General features: G+C 38.9%; 1 protein-coding gene across 1 annotated transcript in view; it reads left to right on the top strand.

Annotated features, from left to right (window-relative positions):
* GCLC (glutamate-cysteine ligase catalytic subunit) overlaps positions 1–18,978 on the top strand; it is a 48,938-nt gene extending 29,960 nt beyond the window's left edge. Inside the window, exons 7-16 of the mRNA XM_038554326.1 lie at positions 3,780–3,854; positions 4,303–4,419; positions 5,478–5,616; positions 6,056–6,168; positions 6,657–6,749; positions 7,034–7,138; positions 15,294–15,375; positions 15,460–15,563; positions 15,640–15,760; positions 17,352–18,978. Of these exons, the coding sequence (XP_038410254.1) occupies positions 3,780–3,854; positions 4,303–4,419; positions 5,478–5,616; positions 6,056–6,168; positions 6,657–6,749; positions 7,034–7,138; positions 15,294–15,375; positions 15,460–15,563; positions 15,640–15,760; positions 17,352–17,563 (1,161 nt within the window). The 3' untranslated portion in view covers positions 17,564–18,978. The remainder of the gene's footprint in view (positions 1–3,779; positions 3,855–4,302; positions 4,420–5,477; positions 5,617–6,055; positions 6,169–6,656; positions 6,750–7,033; positions 7,139–15,293; positions 15,376–15,459; positions 15,564–15,639; positions 15,761–17,351) is intronic.
* Positions 18,979–19,786: the final 808 nt, after the last annotated feature.

The following is a 19,786-nucleotide window of genomic DNA, read 5'->3' as shown; positions in this document are numbered from 1 at the left end:
TTCTCCTTAGTTAACTGGAAGGTTTATACTAAGTTCCCGTCTAGGTCTGACTCTAAGCCAATACGTACTTTGTTTCTGTTGTTGTTTCAACAGAAGTGCTTGTTTTAACCTTTCATTTGCTTAAAGTCATGTGAGAACAGGAGTACAAGTTGCAAAAAAAAAAAAGAGTACAAGTTGCATAAAGTATAAATTGAAAATTTCAGATTAAAAGAGAGGCCACTTGTTATTGACCAAGGAGATTGTATCCACTTCTGATTACTTCAGAAGATTAGAAATGGTGTCCTTTAGAGGCCTGGAGTGGTGTGAAGCTTGGCCCCCCACGTGAGTCCCTGGACCTCCCAACTACCTGCTCTCCAACCCAGAGGCCAAAAAACTCAGCATTTCCATCACCCCAGACAGCTACAGCATTAGATACATGCCTTCTTGGGCGTAAAGCTCTGATGTGCTTATTTTTACAACTATAAAAGTGAAAATTGAATGCCAGGGTCAGATTTTTCCATGCTAAAATGTGTTTACATAACCATAATTTTTTTTCTAGTTTTCCTGACTTACATAGGCAGTATAAAATGTGCGTCTTCCAAACAGGCCAGTAAGTTTTCTTACAAATGATCACATTTCATAAAGTGACTTTTACCTGCATATCTGCTTCCCTATCTTAATTAGAAATCTTTCTAAAAAGAACCATCAAGCTCTAGAACTTACAGTGCATGGCTTTAAAATTGTATCAGTGCAATGGGAGTACTGATTGCCTTTTCTTGGTTTAATATTAAACTAGGGTACCTTGCCAGGGACAGCACAGTTACTTCATTCTGAAGGGGGATAGTCTTTCCCTTGAAACACTGTACAAATAAATGTGTTCTAACGGTGGGTAGTTAAAAATTATTACCTGTAGATACAGTTTTTCATCCAAATTTAAGCTTTGTCATAGGTTTAGAATTAAGTTGTTTTTTCTCAGTAGCACGTCCAAGACCCTAATTTGAACATTCCACCTAAAAAATGATCCACACAGGGACGTCTGGGTGGCTCAATGGTTAAGCGTCTGCCTTTGACTGAGGGTGTGATTCCAGGATTGGTTCCCACATCAGACTCCTGGAGGGAGCCTGCTTTTCCCTCTGCCTGTGTCTCTGCCTGCCTGTCTCTGTCTGTCTCTCATGAATAAATCTTTAAAAAAAAAAAAAATCCACACAGATCATGTAAAGTGTGTGGGAAATGAGATGAATTCTACACATCACCACAAAAACACCCTGTGTCTCTCAAGTGGAGAACTAGAAACTGCTTGTAAAAGTGAAGCAGAAAAAGTTTTAAAGTAATTTAAGTTAATGGAAAACTTAACTGTACAAAACCAGAAGTGACATAACTCCACTCAAATCTTGACTCTTGGGGCGTTTTTTTAGGAATCATTTAGTAAGTTTGTTACCTTGTGATAGGTTTTCTCCAAGAAAATCAGGTGGCTTCAAACTGGATTCTAGGTAAATTTTAGATTAGACATTTAGATTTCTAACATCTATTTTTCATACTTCCTTTTTCTCCCCCCCCTGTGTCCTAGCAACGCAGTTTCTCTTATGAGATATACCCTAAAAGGACACCAGAATTTATATATTCATACTTTAAGGTATAGAAACTCCCCACCCCCCACACTGCCAGCCATTAACAACAGTCCTGTCCTATTTGGAGATATATTAGCTCTAGAACACTGAAGCCAGTTACTAAATATATTTAAAATAACTAAGTTACTTCACTGTTGTTAACTATGGAATTCCAGGTGTGAATTTTCATAAGCATACTTTTTTCCAGGATTTGCCTGTGAATTGTATATCTTAGGCTATCTACGGGAAGCCAATCAAAAAAATTAAAAAGAGAAAACACTTAACATTGTATCTATTTAAAAACAACACACAGGCTAAAATGCTTAAGAGTATTTAAAAAAAAAAGACTCTAAGAAGTGCATGTTCAAAAGAATTCAGCAGTCAAAACACTTGGGGAACATTGAGATATTCTTAATCTGTCTGATTTTGGCCTGTAGAATCACTGTTTTTCAAGTATCTCACCACCATTTTATAAAACTTATCTTTGCCCCTATGTTCTCTTCTTTAGCTCCCTCTCTCCAAGATATGCTAATTATTTGATAAATATTTATTAAACACTAAGGCAGTGTCAGATACTCTCCACATTTGGAATAGAGCGTAGCAAGATGGATCACTGCCCTCCTGAAGCTTACATTTTAGGTTGGGGGGTGGGGGCGGGGGGGCGGTGTCCCAGCAGAGAAGTGTGTAAGTACTTGGCTTAATGCTCTCCCCTCCCCCCACCCTCTTTCCTCTTTCCATTTTATCCTTACCCTTGCACAAGCGGATTTCTGAGTTCCCACCTCTTTGCAGAAACTGCCTTGTTTTGGTGAAGAATGTTAATCTCTTATCTTAACCTTTGGTGTTCTTATTCCTTAAAGTATAGGATACAGTTTCTCTCTGTTGAATTAATTTGTAATGGCTAGTTAATTGCCAGTACATTTCAATTAAAATATAGCATTGAATCAGCAACAGAAATTATAGCAAGTTGTCTAAATAGTCTGTAGTTACCACACTGACATGAATATAATTCTGCAGGTAGATGGTGAGTCTCCCTACAGAAGTTCTCTGTTTAAAAAAGGAAACTTGAGGCCTGGCTAAAGCTATGGGAAATAACAGGTTGAGATTATAATACTAAACGTTAGCTCAGCTACTCTTTCAGGGATTAAGCCCTTAAGTTATTTCCTGCACCAACACTAAGTTCAAAATGTCATTATTGAGTAACAGAGGACATGAAAACTGTTCCCTGTTTGTGGTTAATACAATATGCTAACACAGCCAGGATTTGTGTTCCTAGTCCCTTCCATTGCCCCACCCCAAGGCAGGAAGCACTTTTTTGGTTTCTTTTGGGTAATTGTTTTTAGAACATCTGTAGTAAAGAATGATTTGATCTAACTCTACAATGTTCTACTTACCTTCTTGTGCAGGCTTCCCGGGTGATCCTGCCCATCTTCAGAATGTTGTCTGAGCCTACTCCCTAAATACTTTCCTATCTCAGACTTTTCCTTCTGAACTTCAGCCCTGGAGACCCAGCCACTCAAAGGGCTGCTTTATCTGCTCCTTTCCTTTGTACACTCATCGTGTCCTGGTGCCCCTACTCACTGCACGTCCCAGGAACACCCAAGCCAAACCCTAAGTCACACCTTCGTTCTCTATACCCTAGTCACCCCCAGTGGCTGCTGCTTTGACTTTAGTTTACCTCCTCCCACAGCCCTCCTGTGTTACATCCTTCTCATCTGCAGTATTTTAACTGTTATACCTTCCTCCAGTCTCACCCTGTCCCAAGCTATTCCTTATACTTGGCTACCAGTGAACTTTGGAACCCATCATAAGTATCTCTATCCTTCTGAACCAAAATTTGTTTCCCTCTTGAACTAACTGAAGAGCATGGGATGCTGTGGAGGGAAATGAGCCAGCAGAAGAGATGATGCCTTGCTGAACTATTTACTTAGTGCCTTCCTTGCCTTTCCTGATATTTCAGTTGTATTTAACTTAGGAAATGGTTGTTTACGTTAGTTGTGAACACGATCCAATGCCATTTTTTGACAAAATTTGCCCAAGGCAACTTTTCAACAAAATTCCTGTGTTAAGCGTTAGCCGTGGAGTGACCATTGCACACCATGCCCTCTCTCCTCCCCAGCCATCCTCCTCCTTAGACTTTGCTCCTAGGGGAGGACGTTGATGATTTGTCATTAATCACTTGTTGTTCTTAAACAGGTAACGTTCCAAGCCTGCAGCATATCTGAGGCCAGATCCCTTTATGATCAGTTGGCCACTATCTGTCCAATTGTTGTAAGTAGAAATGACCTCTTATTTTAAAGACCTCTTAGTAGAGAGTGCTTGCACCACATTTGCTATGTGCTATTTAAGTCCAATTAAGACTTTATTCAGAAATGAACATAAGTAGTACGTATTTAGAGGTGTAATGGACTAAGACTTAAAGCTGTAGAAGTTTACTGTTGCTAGTAAGAGACTTGCATGTTAACGTGTCAAGTTTGAGCAGAGCAGACCTTCTTCCATCCTTCCCATTCTCACGTGACAGAGGGGATGATTTAAATGAATCCCATCCAGGGACTTGAGTCCCTTCTGTGTCTTTCATTATGAAAAAGCAGGCACAGTCAGAGGAGTAGAACTATAGGGCTTGCCCAAACAGATTCTAGACCAGAGATAACTGCAAGGTACTTTTCTCAGCATGTAAGTGACACTGAATCTGCAGGTGCTGACTCTTGTTTGTTTTTAGATGGCTTTGAGCGCTGCGTCTCCTTTTTACCGAGGCTATGTGTCAGACATTGATTGTCGCTGGGGAGTGATTTCTGCATCTGTAGATGATAGAACTCGGGAGGAGAGAGGACTGGAGGTGGGAGTGATTTTCCTTAATACCCTTTTTTTAAATCGAGTTAAATGGGGTTATTGTAACTACTTACAATGTTGAAGTCTTTCTTAAATTTTTATCTGGAGTGAGTTAAGTCACATGTGGTAGGAAATTCACAAGTTATAAACCTATCTTTGGTGTCATGGTGTTTGTTTTTGGGTGAATATGGGGAAAATGATTTGGTTTGGGTGAGGAGTTTTTATCTTGTTGAAATCTTTTTCATCATTTTCTAAAACTTAGTGGTGCTTCCCCCCCCCTCCCCCAATATTTTGGAAGGAAGTGCCTATGGGTTGTTGTTACCAAAAGGCTTTTTGTCACTACGTGAGTGCTTTGTATATGATGCTTTCTGCTGCAGAATCTGTTGTCAAAGATTATTTTGCCCCATGTAAGGGTTAGCTTTGCCTAATAAGGATAGGTAGTGCCTCTTGTTTGCATGTTGAATGGTGACTGTACCATTCATACATTGATGTATCTCTCCAACCTGGAGTGTGCATCAAAACAACCTGTGGAAACATTTAAATGTAGACACCAAGGCCCATTTTAGATCTAATAAACAAGTACCTCCAGAACTGGGACCTGGACAGGATTTTTAAATGAGCCCCTTCAAGTGCCTCTGATGTTCTCAGCAGGGGCTGTACTACCACTGCTCTGGTCTTCATGTGAGTGTTCATAAATTGTTGGACATGTGGCCTAAGAAGAATTAAACTTAAAAGGAGAAATTATTTTAATGACTTTGTTGTACGTGGATTTTGTTTTCAACCTTGGCATTTATGTACCTAGCCTAGTAAGAATGAAGGCAATTTGCTTTTTTGTAAAAAAATAAAATGAAACAAATCTAAATCCTATCAGAGAACAGCTACTTAAATTAGTTCCTTTTTTTTTTTTTTTTAAGTTTTCCCAATTAACTTTTCTGGATCTTAAGGGTGGACATTTATATATAATTATTACATAAAAAAATAAGCATTTAATAGAGGTAGTTGGGGCATTATCTTATTTCCAGAGCATTTTTATATGGCATTCATTTGTATTTTTTTCAATTTTAGCCACTGAAGAACAATAACTATAGGATCAGTAAATCTCGCTATGATTCGATAGACAGTTACTTATCTGAGTGTGGTGAGAAATACAATGACATCGACTTGACAATAGATAAAGAAATCTACGAACAACTGCTGCAGGAAGGTGAGCAGCCACTCCTTTTCTCTAAATTTGATTGTATGTCTGTAGTTCTCCAGCACTCTTTAGAACTTTCTGCTGACTTCTGGTCTTGTTTCTACTTTTAGTGTGAGGTCTCTTTTATATGAGAGTGCTTCTTCTAAAGTTTCAAATTCCAAGGTAGTTGGGAGATCTTGACTTTTAGCAAAGGAACTTACTTTGGAAGTCTGTCTCTAGGTCTACACCAGTGTCCTGCCAGGCATTGTGTGAATAGCAAATTAAACCCCTGGCACTTCCTCAGGGTCTGTAGGATAAAACCCTGGGTGACACATGGACACTGAACAAACCAGCCATTTCCTAAGTTTCTAGATGCCCTGTCTTCAAACTTGTGGAGCTGTCCTGTTTTCTTACTGGACATAAGTGAAGCCTGCAGCTTTGACGTGAATCTGGTGTAACCTCTCAACAGGCATTGATCGTCTCCTGGCCCAGCATGTTGCTCACCTCTTCATTAGAGACCCACTGACTTTGTTTGAAGAGAAAATACACTTGGATGATGCCAATGAATCTGACCATTTCGAGGTATCTCCTCTGTTTGAAATGCATTTCACTTCATTAACCAAGATGTTAGTGTACCTGTGAGCAGTTAGTGATAGGAGAACTCTCCTGTGCCTTTCATTGTCTGATGCAATAAAGAATTAAGAAATTTTAAATTGATGTAAAGTACTTTTATTTTTATGATTCTAATTAGTTCTGTCTCTGATTCTGCATTTTTTCAGTATTTTCTCTTGCATGCGTAAAGGTGAAAAATTCAAACATGCTGCATTTAAAAAAAAAAAAAAGCCTCAATTATTGCTGTGCTGCCAGCATATCACCCAACTTTTGTTAAATGCTTGTTTGTTTTCCCAGCAGGTCACACACCAAGGAAATCTTAAATTATACCTTTTTGCATTTGTAAACTCAAAAGTATTTGGTATCAACAGTGAATAACCTTCCCTTAGTAACTATCAAACAATCTTACTGTTTTCCTAGATGTGTGGAAAGTTGATTTTTCTGCTTTTTTACTCTAGAATATCCAGTCCACAAATTGGCAGACGATGAGATTTAAGCCCCCTCCTCCAAACTCTGATATTGGATGGAGAGTAGAATTCCGACCCATGGAGGTAAGATGCACATCAGCAGGAAATGATTCCAGCATGCCTGTCATCTGCCCATTACCCTTTTAATGCTCTTCTCAGAGGCTCTTTAAATACAGATCACATATATGTGTGATAAAAGCAAATCCAAAAGCTAAGGATTGATTTCTGAGAATTGACAGAGGGCTTCTGAGCCCCACATGGCAAAGTAGGAACTGACCTGGAAATGGCATGATCCAAGGAGGGGACCTATTGGGGAAGACCATGTTGTGTGATTGGTCCTTAACTTCTTTGGGCTCCTGCTTGTCTAGGTTCAGTTAACAGACTTTGAGAATTCTGCATATGTGGTGTTTGTGGTGCTGCTTACCAGAGTGATCCTTTCATACAAACTGGATTTTCTCATTCCACTATCAAAGGTAAGAATGTGTTTTGGTATAGCAATGGGTTTGGGTATCTACAGGTTACTATCTGTTGCTTATTTACATAAAGTATTTCAGATCTGACCTGATTGAGAATTTTTACCATTTAGAATAAAATGCTTTTCCCTCCACCCTACTCTTTTTCCTTTTAAACTAAGTTTATGCTGTAGATTTCTGTACTGTGTTAGTAGAGATTCCTGGCAAAGAAGTGCTAACAGTAGCTCCTTAGCCTGTTTGAAAGAGATTTAGGATTGCTGTTGAATAACTACTTTATTTCTAGAAGCATTCAATTCAGGATAATGATGGGAGAGAATCCACAAATTGATTTCATCTTCCCCCAAGTGCCATTTTGGTTACGATATTAAGTTAAGAGGAGAGGGGTAACTGTAACTGCTGGGATGCAGGGAAGTGTTACTTCAGTGGAACCAAACTGTAGATGTGTCTGAAGAAGGTGGACTGGACTATCAGAAAAACAATGAATAGTTCATCAGCTCCAGCCCAACAAAAACCAAAAAAGGAGCTCTCTAGGAGCAATTTCCCAGCAGAGCCTTGGAACAATTCCAGACTGTGAGGCAGCAGCTAAATAACCAGAGACCTTTGATTCCAAGGCTAGTGGGTCCTTGGGCACAGCAAGTGGCTGGGAAAGGTTGCTCGACTAGGTTGAGGGGTCTGCTGAGGATTTAGTGCCAAAGAAAGGAAAGGTAAAGCAGCCCTGTCACAGCAAGCACCAAAGGAAGAAATAAATGCCCACCTCACCATCTGCCCCCACCTCACTCTCTACTGTCTCCATGAGGGGGTATCTCCAGCCCACATCTGTCCCCACCCACACACTCTGAGGGATGTTTGGCCATCAACCTGTGTGTGCCTGCTCTTAACACTCAGGCCAAAAGTAACCCGTAGGGTTCTGCCGGCCATTGGCCCATGTGGGTGTACCTGCTAGGGGGATTAGCCCCTGGAAGAGTCCCTGGCAGCTACCCATCTAATAAGCCTTTGTTAACAAATAAGAATAGATGTCTAAAAGTCGATAGAAAATGGATAACTTTTAATAGCCTTAAGGGAAGAGCCCAGCTGGGCTTACAGAATGCAATACCCTCAGTGAAATAGTTAATTCAAGGAACTGGAAAGAATTCTTAATTCTCATTAGTGCCCTTGAAAAAATTGAGAAAGGTCACAAACAAGCACTATGGATGAGAGAGCATTTGGAAAAGTGTTCTTAGAAAAGCTATGCTTTAAAAAAAAATGTGCTTTTAAAACTGTATGTTTAGAGCTGATGCTATTCAAGATCCAAGTTAATGATTTAGGGAACCAAACTGAAATTTATCTCAGGATGACAAGGAAATGGAAATCATGGAAAAACTGAAACTTGGAGAATTGCTCTGGAAAGTTCAGTGTTTACAATAATCTAGAGAATGAGCTGTATAAAAAAATGAGATCCAGAAATCAGAGAAATAGAATTTTCCCAGAGTGAAAGAGAACCTTAAGGATGAGACAGAAATATTTAAACCCAAATCTAGGAATTTCTGAATCCTAAAGAGAAAAATAAGCCATCAGAATGGGAGAGAGAATTCAGATCAGATAGTTCCAAGAGGGGGAAAAAAAATGGTTATCCTTCCTCATCTCCAACATTAAATGCTGAGAGATGGAGAAAAATCTACAGAATCCTGAAGGGTAAAGAAGACAGAATTGCCTTCCTAAACTTTAAATTCCAGGTGATTCTAACAAAACTTAATAGATTTTTAGGGTTAATAGAATGCCAGAACTCTTACATACAAGGGGATAGAGGAAGACTAATAGTACAGAAATAATTTTTTTTTTTTTTTTTACTTCTAACCTGCTAGTTAAAAGGGAATGGGAAAAGAACAAAGAGAGCATTGCCAGTGCCACAAGAGATGGAGGGGGGAGGCAAGGGATTGCTACAATGATGATATAGCTCTGGTATAGCTGGAGAACATAACATGGTGAGAATAAGATGAAAACAAATTTGTTTTGCTTTGTTTTTAAAGATTTATTTATTTATTTATTCAGAGAGAGAGAGAGAGGCAGAGACACAGGCAGAGGGAGAAGCAGGCTCCATGCAGGGAGCCCGATGTGGGACTCCATCCCAGGTCTCCAGGATCACAGCCCGGGCTGCAGGCAGCGCTAAACTGCTATGCCACCGGGGCTGCCCCTGAAAACAAATTTGAATAGACTAAACTATCCTATTAAAAACCTGAAACAGATATTAAAAAACCACATAATGATGTAGGGTGTTTGCATCCCTAAAACAAGGACAAGTATGGAAAGCAAAGAACTAGATATAATGACCTTTTAAAGAGCTAGCAGAGATGACAAATGGGTAACAGACAAAAATGTGAGAATAAAGTATTAGATAAAGCAGTTTTTTGTATTCTTCTAAAATGATGTTAGAGCTGTGATTTTTGTTTTGTGCCTTAAAGTGTAGTAGATGTTTCTCAGAAGCACGAAAGAATTTCAGGGCACTGCAGTGTGGTGGCTCTGATATAGCTGTTTTGTGACCATTAAATTCATAAAATGACCTGTACCCCTTACTGGCTTTTTACCCTGAACAAGGTATTTACCATCACAATGCCTCCATTTGCATGTGTAGAACTGAGGATAAGTGCACGGTTGTAAAAACCTATGGGATTCACCTAGTTGAGTGCCTTATCTGTTACTCAGTACTTGACAGGCCATATAACCAAAGGAGGAGAAAGGCTGTTGGGGAATCAAATGGCATGGTTAATAAGCTAGGTTGTATAGTCTTTAAGATCACAAATCACCTACCACAGCGCACGTTTTTTCAAGGGCTCTGAGGAAGATTTTAAAAAGTTAACAAATAAAAATCTTCACTCCTCAAAAGTAAACACCATACAGGATGGCATTCCTACCAAAATTCAACAAAAAGATGTTCAAGAGAAATTTAACTGTTGGAAATTTAAAATTGTCTTCCTGGTAGGTTTTAGGTGAACTCAAAACTAGGATGCTAGCAAAGCTAGTCTCTAAAGGGAAAATCCTAGCTTTAAATTCTTTAATAAGAGATTTGAAGTAAACCTTAGCAAACTGAGACTCTAAAGTGCAGTAGTAAAATATACTTTTAAAGAGAAACTTATAAAAACAAAATATAGGGGATCCCTGGGTGGCGCAGCGGTTTGGCGCCTGCCTTTGGCCCAGGGCGCGATCCTGGAGACCCGGGATCGATTCCCACGTCGGGCTCCCGGTGCATGGAGCCTGCTTCTCCCTCTGCCTTTGTCTCTGCCTCTGCCTCTCTCTCTCTCTCTGTGTGACTATCATAAATAAATAAAAAAAAAATTAAAAAAAAAATATATATATAGTACTCTTTATGAACTTCAGTCCAGACCAAGAAAAAAATACTAGGTAGAAATGAAAACCTGTTCATAGCCTTGATGAAATTCTAGGCTGTTATTTGGATATGTGCCTAGTAGTGTAGATTATTCAGAAGGTTCTGTCTCTTTAAAATAAAACCATAACGGGATCCCTGGGTGGCGCAGCAGTTTGGCGCCTGCCTTTGGCCCAGGGCACGATCCTGGAGACCCGGGATCGAATCCCACATTGGGCTCCCGGTGCATGGAGCCTGCTTCTCCCTCTGCCTATGTCTCTGCCTCTCTCTATCATAAATAAAAATAAATAAATAAAAATAAATTAAAAAATAAAATAAAATAAAACCATAACAATAGAAATTGAGTGGGGAGATAGGCTCTATTCAAAAACCTGGCACCATCCATACTAGTTGAACATGACCCTTGAGTTTGTACATGTTAAGATGTTCCTGAGATTTCATTATGGGAAATAAGGGACTAAAAAGTTTCCAAAGCTCTGCTTTAAGGGTCTTAAAAACTCATGGGGGGGAAAAAAGAATTCACAGTAAAGAGGAGATTTTTTGTCTGTGGAAGCAAGTGAAAATGAAAACCCAATGGTCCAGATTTGGGAGACAGAATGAAAAAGCAATTCCTAGGAGGGAAACTTAGTGATACAAGCCTACTTAAAGAAACAAGAAAAATTCCAAACAGCCTTATATCTAAAAGGACTAGAGAAAGGAGAACAAAGCCCAAAGTTAATAGGAGGAAAGAAATACAAATCAGAACAGAAATAAGTGAAATGGACACTAAAAAAATAGAAAAGATCAATGAAACCAAGAGCTGGTTCTTAGAAAAGATAAATTGAAACTCCTTTAGACTCCTTGAGTATAAAAAAGGGATATAAGTAAAATCAGAAAAGAAGTAACAGCTGACACCACAGAAATACAAAGGATTATGAGAAAATTCTATGCCAACAATTTAGACAACCAAGAAGAAATGTGTAAATTCTTAGAAACAGAATCTTCTAAAACTGAATCAGGAAGAAATAGAAAAATCTGAACAGACAAAATACTAGTGGTGATGATGAATTGATAATCCAAAAACTCAAAAGTTCAGGATCAGATAGATTTATAGGTGAATTCTATCAAATCCTATTCTCCTCAAACTGTTACCAAAAAAAAAAAAAAAAAAAAAAGAGGAAGAAGAGCTTCCAAATACATTCTGTGAGGCCAGCATTACCCTATTACCAAAACCACATGAAGATACTAGAGGTATCTTTGAAGATGAATATAGATGCAAAAATCTTCAAAATACTAGCAAACCATATTCAATAACACACTAAGAGGATCATTCACCACGATCAAGTGAGATTTATTCTGGGAATGCAAGGATGGTTCAGTATTTGCAAATCAGTCAGTGTAATATACCACATTAATGAAAGATAAAAATCATTTCAGTGGATGCAAAAAAAAAAAAATTGGCAAAACTCAACATCCACTCATGAATACTCCCAACAAAGTGGGAGTATATATTTAGTATAGTATTTAGTCTCCTATGTCTCTGCCTCTCTCTCTCTCTCTGTGTGACTATCATAAATAAATAAAAATTAAAAAAAAAAAGTGAAAAGTTTGTTCCTCAACCAGAAATTGTTGAAGGGAACATATCTCAATTTAATAAAGGCCATATATGAAAAAGCCCAGTTTCAAATATGAATAACATCATATTAATATAAACGACATGAATAATACCATATTCAGTGGTGAAAACTGAGAGCTCTTTCTTGAAGATCAGAAACAAGACAAGGATATCTACTCTCACCACTTTTATTCAATGGAGTCCTGGAAAGCCCTACTCCCAGTAATCTGACAAGAAAAAAAAAAGGCATCCAAATTGGTAAAGGATAAGTAAAACTCATCATTTGCAGATGACATGATACATAGGGAAAAACTCTAAAGACTACACCAAAAAACTATTTGAATTAATGACTTAAGTAGAGCTGCAGGATATAAAACTGCACAGAAATCCATTGCATTTCTATATGTAAATAACAAAGCAGAAAGAAAACCATTTTATATACAGTTAAGCCAAAAGGAAAAAAAATACCTAGGAATAAACTTAAGGAGTATAAAACCTGTACTCTGAAAACTATAAAACACACTGAAAGTGAAGATGACACTAACAAATGGAAGGACATACACCATGCTGATGGACTGAAAGAAAATTCTTAAAATGTCCCTGCTACCCAAACCAACCTGTGGATTCAGTGCAATCTCTATCAAAATACTAATAGTATTTTTCATAGAACTAAAATAGCCCTAAAATTTGTTTGGAACAACAACAAAAACCTCCCTGAAATAGCCAAAGCAATCTTGAGAGTGTGATACCTCCAGCTTTGTTCTCTGTTCTTTAAGCCCCAGATATTAAAATGTATTACATGCAAAGCTATTGTAATGGAAGCAATAAGGTACTGGCCCAAAAATAGACACATTGGGCAATGGAACAGAATAGAGAGCCCTAAAATAAACCCATTTTTATTCGGTCAATCTGTGACAAAGGAGGCAAGAATATACAATGGGGAAAAGACTGTTTCTTCAAAATAAACAATGCTGGAGAAACTGGACAGCTATATGCAAAAGAATGAAACCAGACCATTTTCTTACACCACACACAAAAATAAACTTAAATTGGGTTGAAGACCTAAATGTGAGACCTGAAACCATAAATTCATAAAAGAAAACATAAGTAGTAATCTTTGACGTGTACCTTAGCAATATTTTTCTAGGTACATCTCTGGCAGTGGAAGTGAACAAAAATCAACTACTGAAACCACATCAAATAAAAAGCTTTTGCAAGAAAAGGAAACATCAGCAAAAAAGGCAACATACTGAACAGGAGAAAACATCTGCAATTATATCTGATAAGGGTTAATATTCAAAATATATTTAAAAAGCTTCAACACACACGAACACAAAAACAACCTTATTTAAAAATGTACAGAGGACCCAAATAGACATTTTTCCAAAGAAGACCTGCAGATGGCTAAGATGTAAGCATCCCTCACCATCAGGGAAATGCAAATCAGAACCACAATAAGATACCACCTTAGACCTGTCAAAATGGCTAGAATCAGTAACACAAGAAATAATATTGGTGAGGATGAGGAGAAAAAGGAATCCTTGTACACTGTTGGTGGGAATGTAAGTTAGTGCAGCCACTGTGAAAAACCATATGGAAGTTCCTCAAAAAATTAGAATTACCATGTGATTCAGTAATTCCACTACTGGCTATTACCCAAAGAAAATGAAAACATAAAAAAAAAAAAAAAAAAAAAAGAAAGAAAATGAAAACATGAATTCAAAAATACATACACCCCTGCTATGTTTATTGCAACATTTACAGTAGCCAAGATATGGAAGCAATCCAAGTGTCTATCAATAAATAGATGGAGAAAAAGGTTGTGGTATACATATACAATAGAATAGTACTCAGCCATAAAGAAGAATGAGATCTTGCCATTTGTAACAGCATGGATGGACCCAGAGAATATTACTCTAAGTCAGAGAAAGACAAATTCCTTATGATTTCACTTCTATGTGGAATCTTAAAAAAAGCAAAATGAACCAAAAACAGAATCAGACCCATAAATACAGAGAACAAACTGATGTGTGCCAGAGGGGAGGTGGTGAGGAAATGAGCAAAATGAGAAAGTGCTATTTTGTACACCAGAAACTAAAATAACATTGTGTATCAACAAAGCTTTGAATGAAATAAACATACTGATAGCTGGGGCCCATAAAACAGGCTCTGGTTTAACTGATCTGATGTGTGGCCTGGGCATACCACATGATCCAGCTGTCTTACTGCTGAGTGTGTGTGTGTGTGTGTGTATATATATCTACACATATTTTTTTTTTTTTTTTTGAGTAGGCTCCTTGCCCACCATGGAGCCCAACGTGGGGCTTGAACTCATGGCCCTGAGGTCAAGAGCTGACCTGAGATCAAAAGTCAGATACTTAACCACCCGAGCCATCCAGGTGCTCATAGGTTTTTTTTTTTGTTTTTTGTTTTTTTTTCCTTAAGTTTTTTGGACTCCTGTATAGTTGGTGTGGCCAGAACTACCAGATGGACCCTCTGTTCTTAGAGGGCTAACCTTCCTTATTCCATATCTGACAACCTATCACCTCTTTTCATCTCCCCACAATGAGGCAGGAAAACCCCAGTGGTAGGGAGGGCACAGCACTGAACCAGAAGTTCTCTCTAGGTTGTCTACATTTGGTTACCCTGGCATCTTGGGTGAGTCACTGTGCTGTGTGAAGAGAACCAAGCCCTTGCCCTCCTTCTTACCAGACTTAGTCACAAAGGTGCTTTGGAGTGCAGGCAGCCTATGTGAATGTTTTTGGTGTGTGTGGGGGGGTTTTAAGATAAGAACGGAGGAATTCTAAGTTTGTTAAAAAGCACATGCCAATCTGGTTGAATGACACAGGCTCACATAAAAGTGAAAAGTCTGGGATCCCTGGGTGGCACAGCGGTTTAGCGCCTGCCTTTGGCCCAGGGCGCAATCCTGGAGACCCGGCATCAAATCCCACGTCGGGCTCCCGGTGCATGGAGCCTGCTTCTCCCTCTGCCTATGTCTCTGCCTCTCTCTGTGTGTGACTATCATAAATAAATAAAAATTAAAAAAAAAAAGTGAAAAGTTTGTTCCTCAACCAGAAATTGTTGAAGGGGAAAGCAGGATTCTTACAGGGTGAGTCTTATTTGTAAAAGTGAGGAGAGCACCACAACTTCTATGTTGGATCGAGAATGTTCTGATGTAGCCATGATTTATCTTTTTCCCTTAGGTTGATGAAAATATGAAAGTTGCACAGAAACGAGATGCTGTCTTGCGGGGAATGTTTTATTTCAGGAAAGATATTTGCAAAGGTATTACATTCTCTTGGATTTCGAGGGTCACTTACTTCAGGTTACAACAGGCTGCTCAGGTGCCTCTGTCCTCTCCTCTGGCAGGTGGCAACACTGTAGTAGATGGCTACGGCAAGGCCCAGAACAGCACAGAAGTGGCTGTAGAGGAGTATACCCTGATGAGCATAGACACCATCATCAACGGGAAGGTAAGGGCCCTGCTCTGCACACCTCACCACCTACACCCATGGCCAGAGTGCTAACGATGTGTCCTGCTTCTTGTAGGAAGGTGTGTTTCCTGGGCTGATCCCAATTCTGAACTCTTACCTTGAAAACATGGAAGTGGACGTGGACACCAGATGTAGTATTCTGAACTACCTAAAGCTAATTAAGAAGAGAGCATCTGGTATGGCATCTTTTGCTTTGCTTTTAAATTTTGATGTGGGTAGAACCTCACAATCTTACAATATTCAGTTTCTTATGGTATACTTGAAAAGACTACATTATTTTATCTGCATTTTTTTCACATTTGACGTCTCTGCAATGGGTTACACCTCATAATCGATGACCGTTTTTTCTCTTATTGGTTCATAAGGCAGTGCTGCATCTTAGACAATGACTAGAGTATGCAGATTGCCTGCTAGTCCTTTATGGGCAGCTATTTGTTATACATCATCATGGGCTCCCTCTTTAGGGCTAAGTAAGTCTAAGTTACAGGAGTGAGAACTAGGACATCTGGTACTTCAGCCTGCTTCCATACAGTGACCACCCCAGAACCCCCATCTTTTTGTCCACTTTGAGATCATGTTGATTATGCCTAACAAGGGCCTGGCACAAGGGAGCTGTCCGCATAACATTAATGTCCTCTGTTTCCCTTGAGGCTTCCATAAACTTTCTGGAGTCATGGAGGCTCTACCCCCCAAAGGGCATGTCTACCAGTCTCTCCCTTCATTCATTCTACCTGTGCTTATTTTCACCACCTCTTTGGTAAATAAAATCTTAAAAAAAAAAAAAAAAAAAAACACAAAAATCGGAAATTTCTTCCTCATGCAAATGAAGAAATGAATTTTGCTCTCCCCGCTGCCCAACAAAAGAGCAAACTGGACAGAGGAGAACAACCTATCAGAACCCTGATCTACTTGATGAGAGAAAACATCTTAGCATGGATATTATACAGAGGTTTTCTCTCAAATTTTATGCAGTTCTAATGAATAGCTAAATGGGGTCTTTTATTTTTTTAATGTTTTATTATTTATTTTTACTTTGGAAGTTATTTTAACCTTCATCTGGAAGAATGACAAAATGAAAATAACATGGATATCATGGATGTTCTAAAGAGAAATGAAGTGGAGAGCTAGCCCTACCAGATACTGTTAGGAACTATAGAGTCTGAAGTTTCCAGAACCATGTTAGCCCTAAGTCTGCAGCTTTTTGGTCAAATGGGAGGACACATGCTCTAGTACACCTGCCAGCTCCTGTTTTTGGATTTCTTTCCAGTTTTGTTGAGGGATAATTGACATGCATCACAGTATAAGTGTAAGGCCTTACAGCATCATGGTTTGCTTTTTATATATTGTGAAATGATTACCACAGTAGGCTCAGTTAAGATTTTCTTACATAGAATAAAAAAAGTTTCTCCTTGTGATGAGAACTCCTAGGATCCACTTACCAACTTCTATGTTACGTGTCAGTATTAGCTATCGTCCTCATGTCCGTGACATCTTAGCGGCTCCTCGTTTCTGAAGAGCTGGCAGTGTCCCTGTGTGAGTAACATCTAACCTTGGGATGTGTGTTCTCGTTGCCTACCTGCAACCTAAAATTCTTTCCCGAGAGGAATTCTTCAAACGCCCTGGAAAACATTTTCCCCAGCCTCTGCCATGTGGGCACACCAAGGTCCTACTCATTTCTCTTCAGGATTGTGTTTATGCTGGTCACTAAATTGTCAACTTGCTTAAAAAAGACACTTCTGTTAACTTGTCTTAATTTTTTCCCCCAAGGCGAACTAATGACAGTTGCCAGGTGGATGAGAGAGTTTATTGCAAACCATCCTGACTACAAGCAAGACAGTGTGATAACTGATGAAATGAACTACAGCCTTATTTTGAAGTGTAACCAAATTGCAAATGAATTATGTGAATGTCCAGAGTTACTTGGACCAGCATTTAGGAAAGTAAAATATAGTGGAAGTAAAACTGACTCTTCCAACTAGACATTCTGCAGAAGGAAAAACTCATTACTATTTTATTGAAGAACTGAATGCAGTACTCCTCAGCCCGTGTGTGTGGTATGAAGACCAAATTCTAGAATGGCACTGTTTGTTGGGCCAGTGGCCAGAGATGGATTTAGAGGCTTTCCTTCAGTAGTTAAATCTAGAGTTTATACAGTGTACATGTACATAGTAAAATATTTTTATGATTAACAATGTATTTTAATAACATTGTATCTAAAGTCATTGTGAACTGGCTTGTACATTTTTCAATTCTTACTCTGGAATATACCTACTGTCTAAGCAGTTTTGTAAATGTAATGTACTGGTAACTGTACTATACCTGCATTCCAGAGTTTAAGATGTTTCCTGTAAATTTTTGGTTTTTTAAAAGACTTTACCTGGGACCTGATTCACTGAAATCTATCACTTCCCTTTAAAAACAGTCTTGTTACTTTGAGTCCTCTCCATTGTTGTATACTTAAAGTCACTCTTGAATCCATTGAAATGCTTCACAGCGACCTTGGGTTTCTGGCACCTTGTCTATGATGTTTCTTTTGTAATTGGAATAGCTAACAGCTTGGTCATCCTGCCTCAAGCTTTCACTGCTAAATAAAATCCGTTGAACTGAAGGCTGTTATAAAAGGTACTTTTCTTCTTTTAAGTTTGCTTATTTAGGCATTAAGTTTAAAGAGAAATTTGTAGGAGGAGGAAAGAAGACTATTAACTATGAGTTCCCCTATGGTGATTAGGGGGGAATTTTTTTTTTAATTTAAAAAAGGGGCAGAATGGTTTCTCTTCCTGTGCATACCTAGAGTAATGTCAGAAATGGCACCAGCCCTTCTCTTGGGACCCTTGATTGCTCTTTATATACTTACATCTTCAAATCAAATGCAGTTGCTGGAGTTCTTGTTTTGTTACTTTTTCTCTCGTTTCCAGTAAGCATATTGACATTCTCCCAAAAACCATTCTAGGTTTTACCTGGGAACTATTCCACATAATGCTTGCTTTTCTCTATGAAAATCATCAGTAATCATGATGTGCACTAAGTTTTGTGAATCCGGACCCTACATGTTTGTAAATAATTTAAGTTTACACAATCGTCGTTAGTGCTTTCTGTTGAAGGTTTTTTCCTCAGGTCCTACCTGCTGCTGAAATAACTGTGTATAGTAGATCATCCAAACTTTCACAGGCATGAATATTTAAACCATAATGCTAATTTTAACAAACTGCGCTAAAGCTGCTTCAGCTGAGCCTGTTTGTCAATACTAGGCTTTGTGCGATGTTTCATACATGTATTTGGAGAATTAAAGGATGCCTGTTTTTCATTTGCAGTTTGCTTGTGTAAATCAGGTTGTAAAAAGGCAGATGAACTAAAAATGTTTGTGGTATGAGGAAATAAAAGAATGGAATTAGCATTCTGACAGCTCTTGAATGTATGAGTTGCACAGCTAAATGGAGGGTGAATGGGGATTGTTGTAATTAGCCCAGATCCTCCATGTACTTATTTCTTCATTGCAATCCTCAGATGTTTTTAGAAGCCTGGTCTCAGGTGCCTCCTCTCCCTTAGAAGCTGTCAACCCCCTTGCAGAGGGGAGGTACCTGCTGGATAGATAAAAGGACCACGGGAAGTGGATTTTTCTTTTACTCTAGACTGCTGCTGTATGAGTCAGTGGTCACAAGGGGGATACTGGGTAACTTGGGTGCTGTGTGTACTCTAACTAGGGATGAGATGTAGGATTGTGAATCAGCAAGCCCAGCCAAGAGCTATTGCCAACCCATGTCTTTGGCAGGAGGAAAGAGATGTTGATCCAGCCCCTTGTAACATAACCATCTTCTTCATTGGTCAGTCCACTTTTCTCAGAGCTCTGACTTTATCTGAATGATTCTAGGACAGTTCTTGTCAAACTAACCTGCACCTAGATGTGTTGGGATCCTAGGATGTACACATTCTTACTGGTTCAGTGTGCCTGGAGTAGTGCCTATGTTCTCCACTTCTAGAAAGCTCCCAGGAGCTGCTGAGTCTACTGCTCTGGGCTACATTGAGTAACATGAACTCAGATCACACTCTGTCCTTCAATTACAGACAAGTCTCAACTGACACTTCTCTTTAGTTCTAAGATCTTTTAGCTATATTCTTCTCATCCTGAAAACCAGAACTCGGAAAGGAAGCACCACCTTTCCTGAGCTTTACCACCTGAGCACAACTGAGAATCCAGGATTTTA

Source organism: Canis lupus, chromosome 12 (genome assembly GCF_011100685.1).
Source record: "Canis lupus familiaris isolate Mischka breed German Shepherd chromosome 12, alternate assembly UU_Cfam_GSD_1.0, whole genome shotgun sequence".
Classification (NCBI taxonomy): Eukaryota; Metazoa; Chordata; class Mammalia; order Carnivora; family Canidae; genus Canis; species Canis lupus.
The sequence above is the reverse complement of the archived record's forward strand: the minus strand, read 5'-3'. Positions and strand labels throughout refer to the sequence as shown.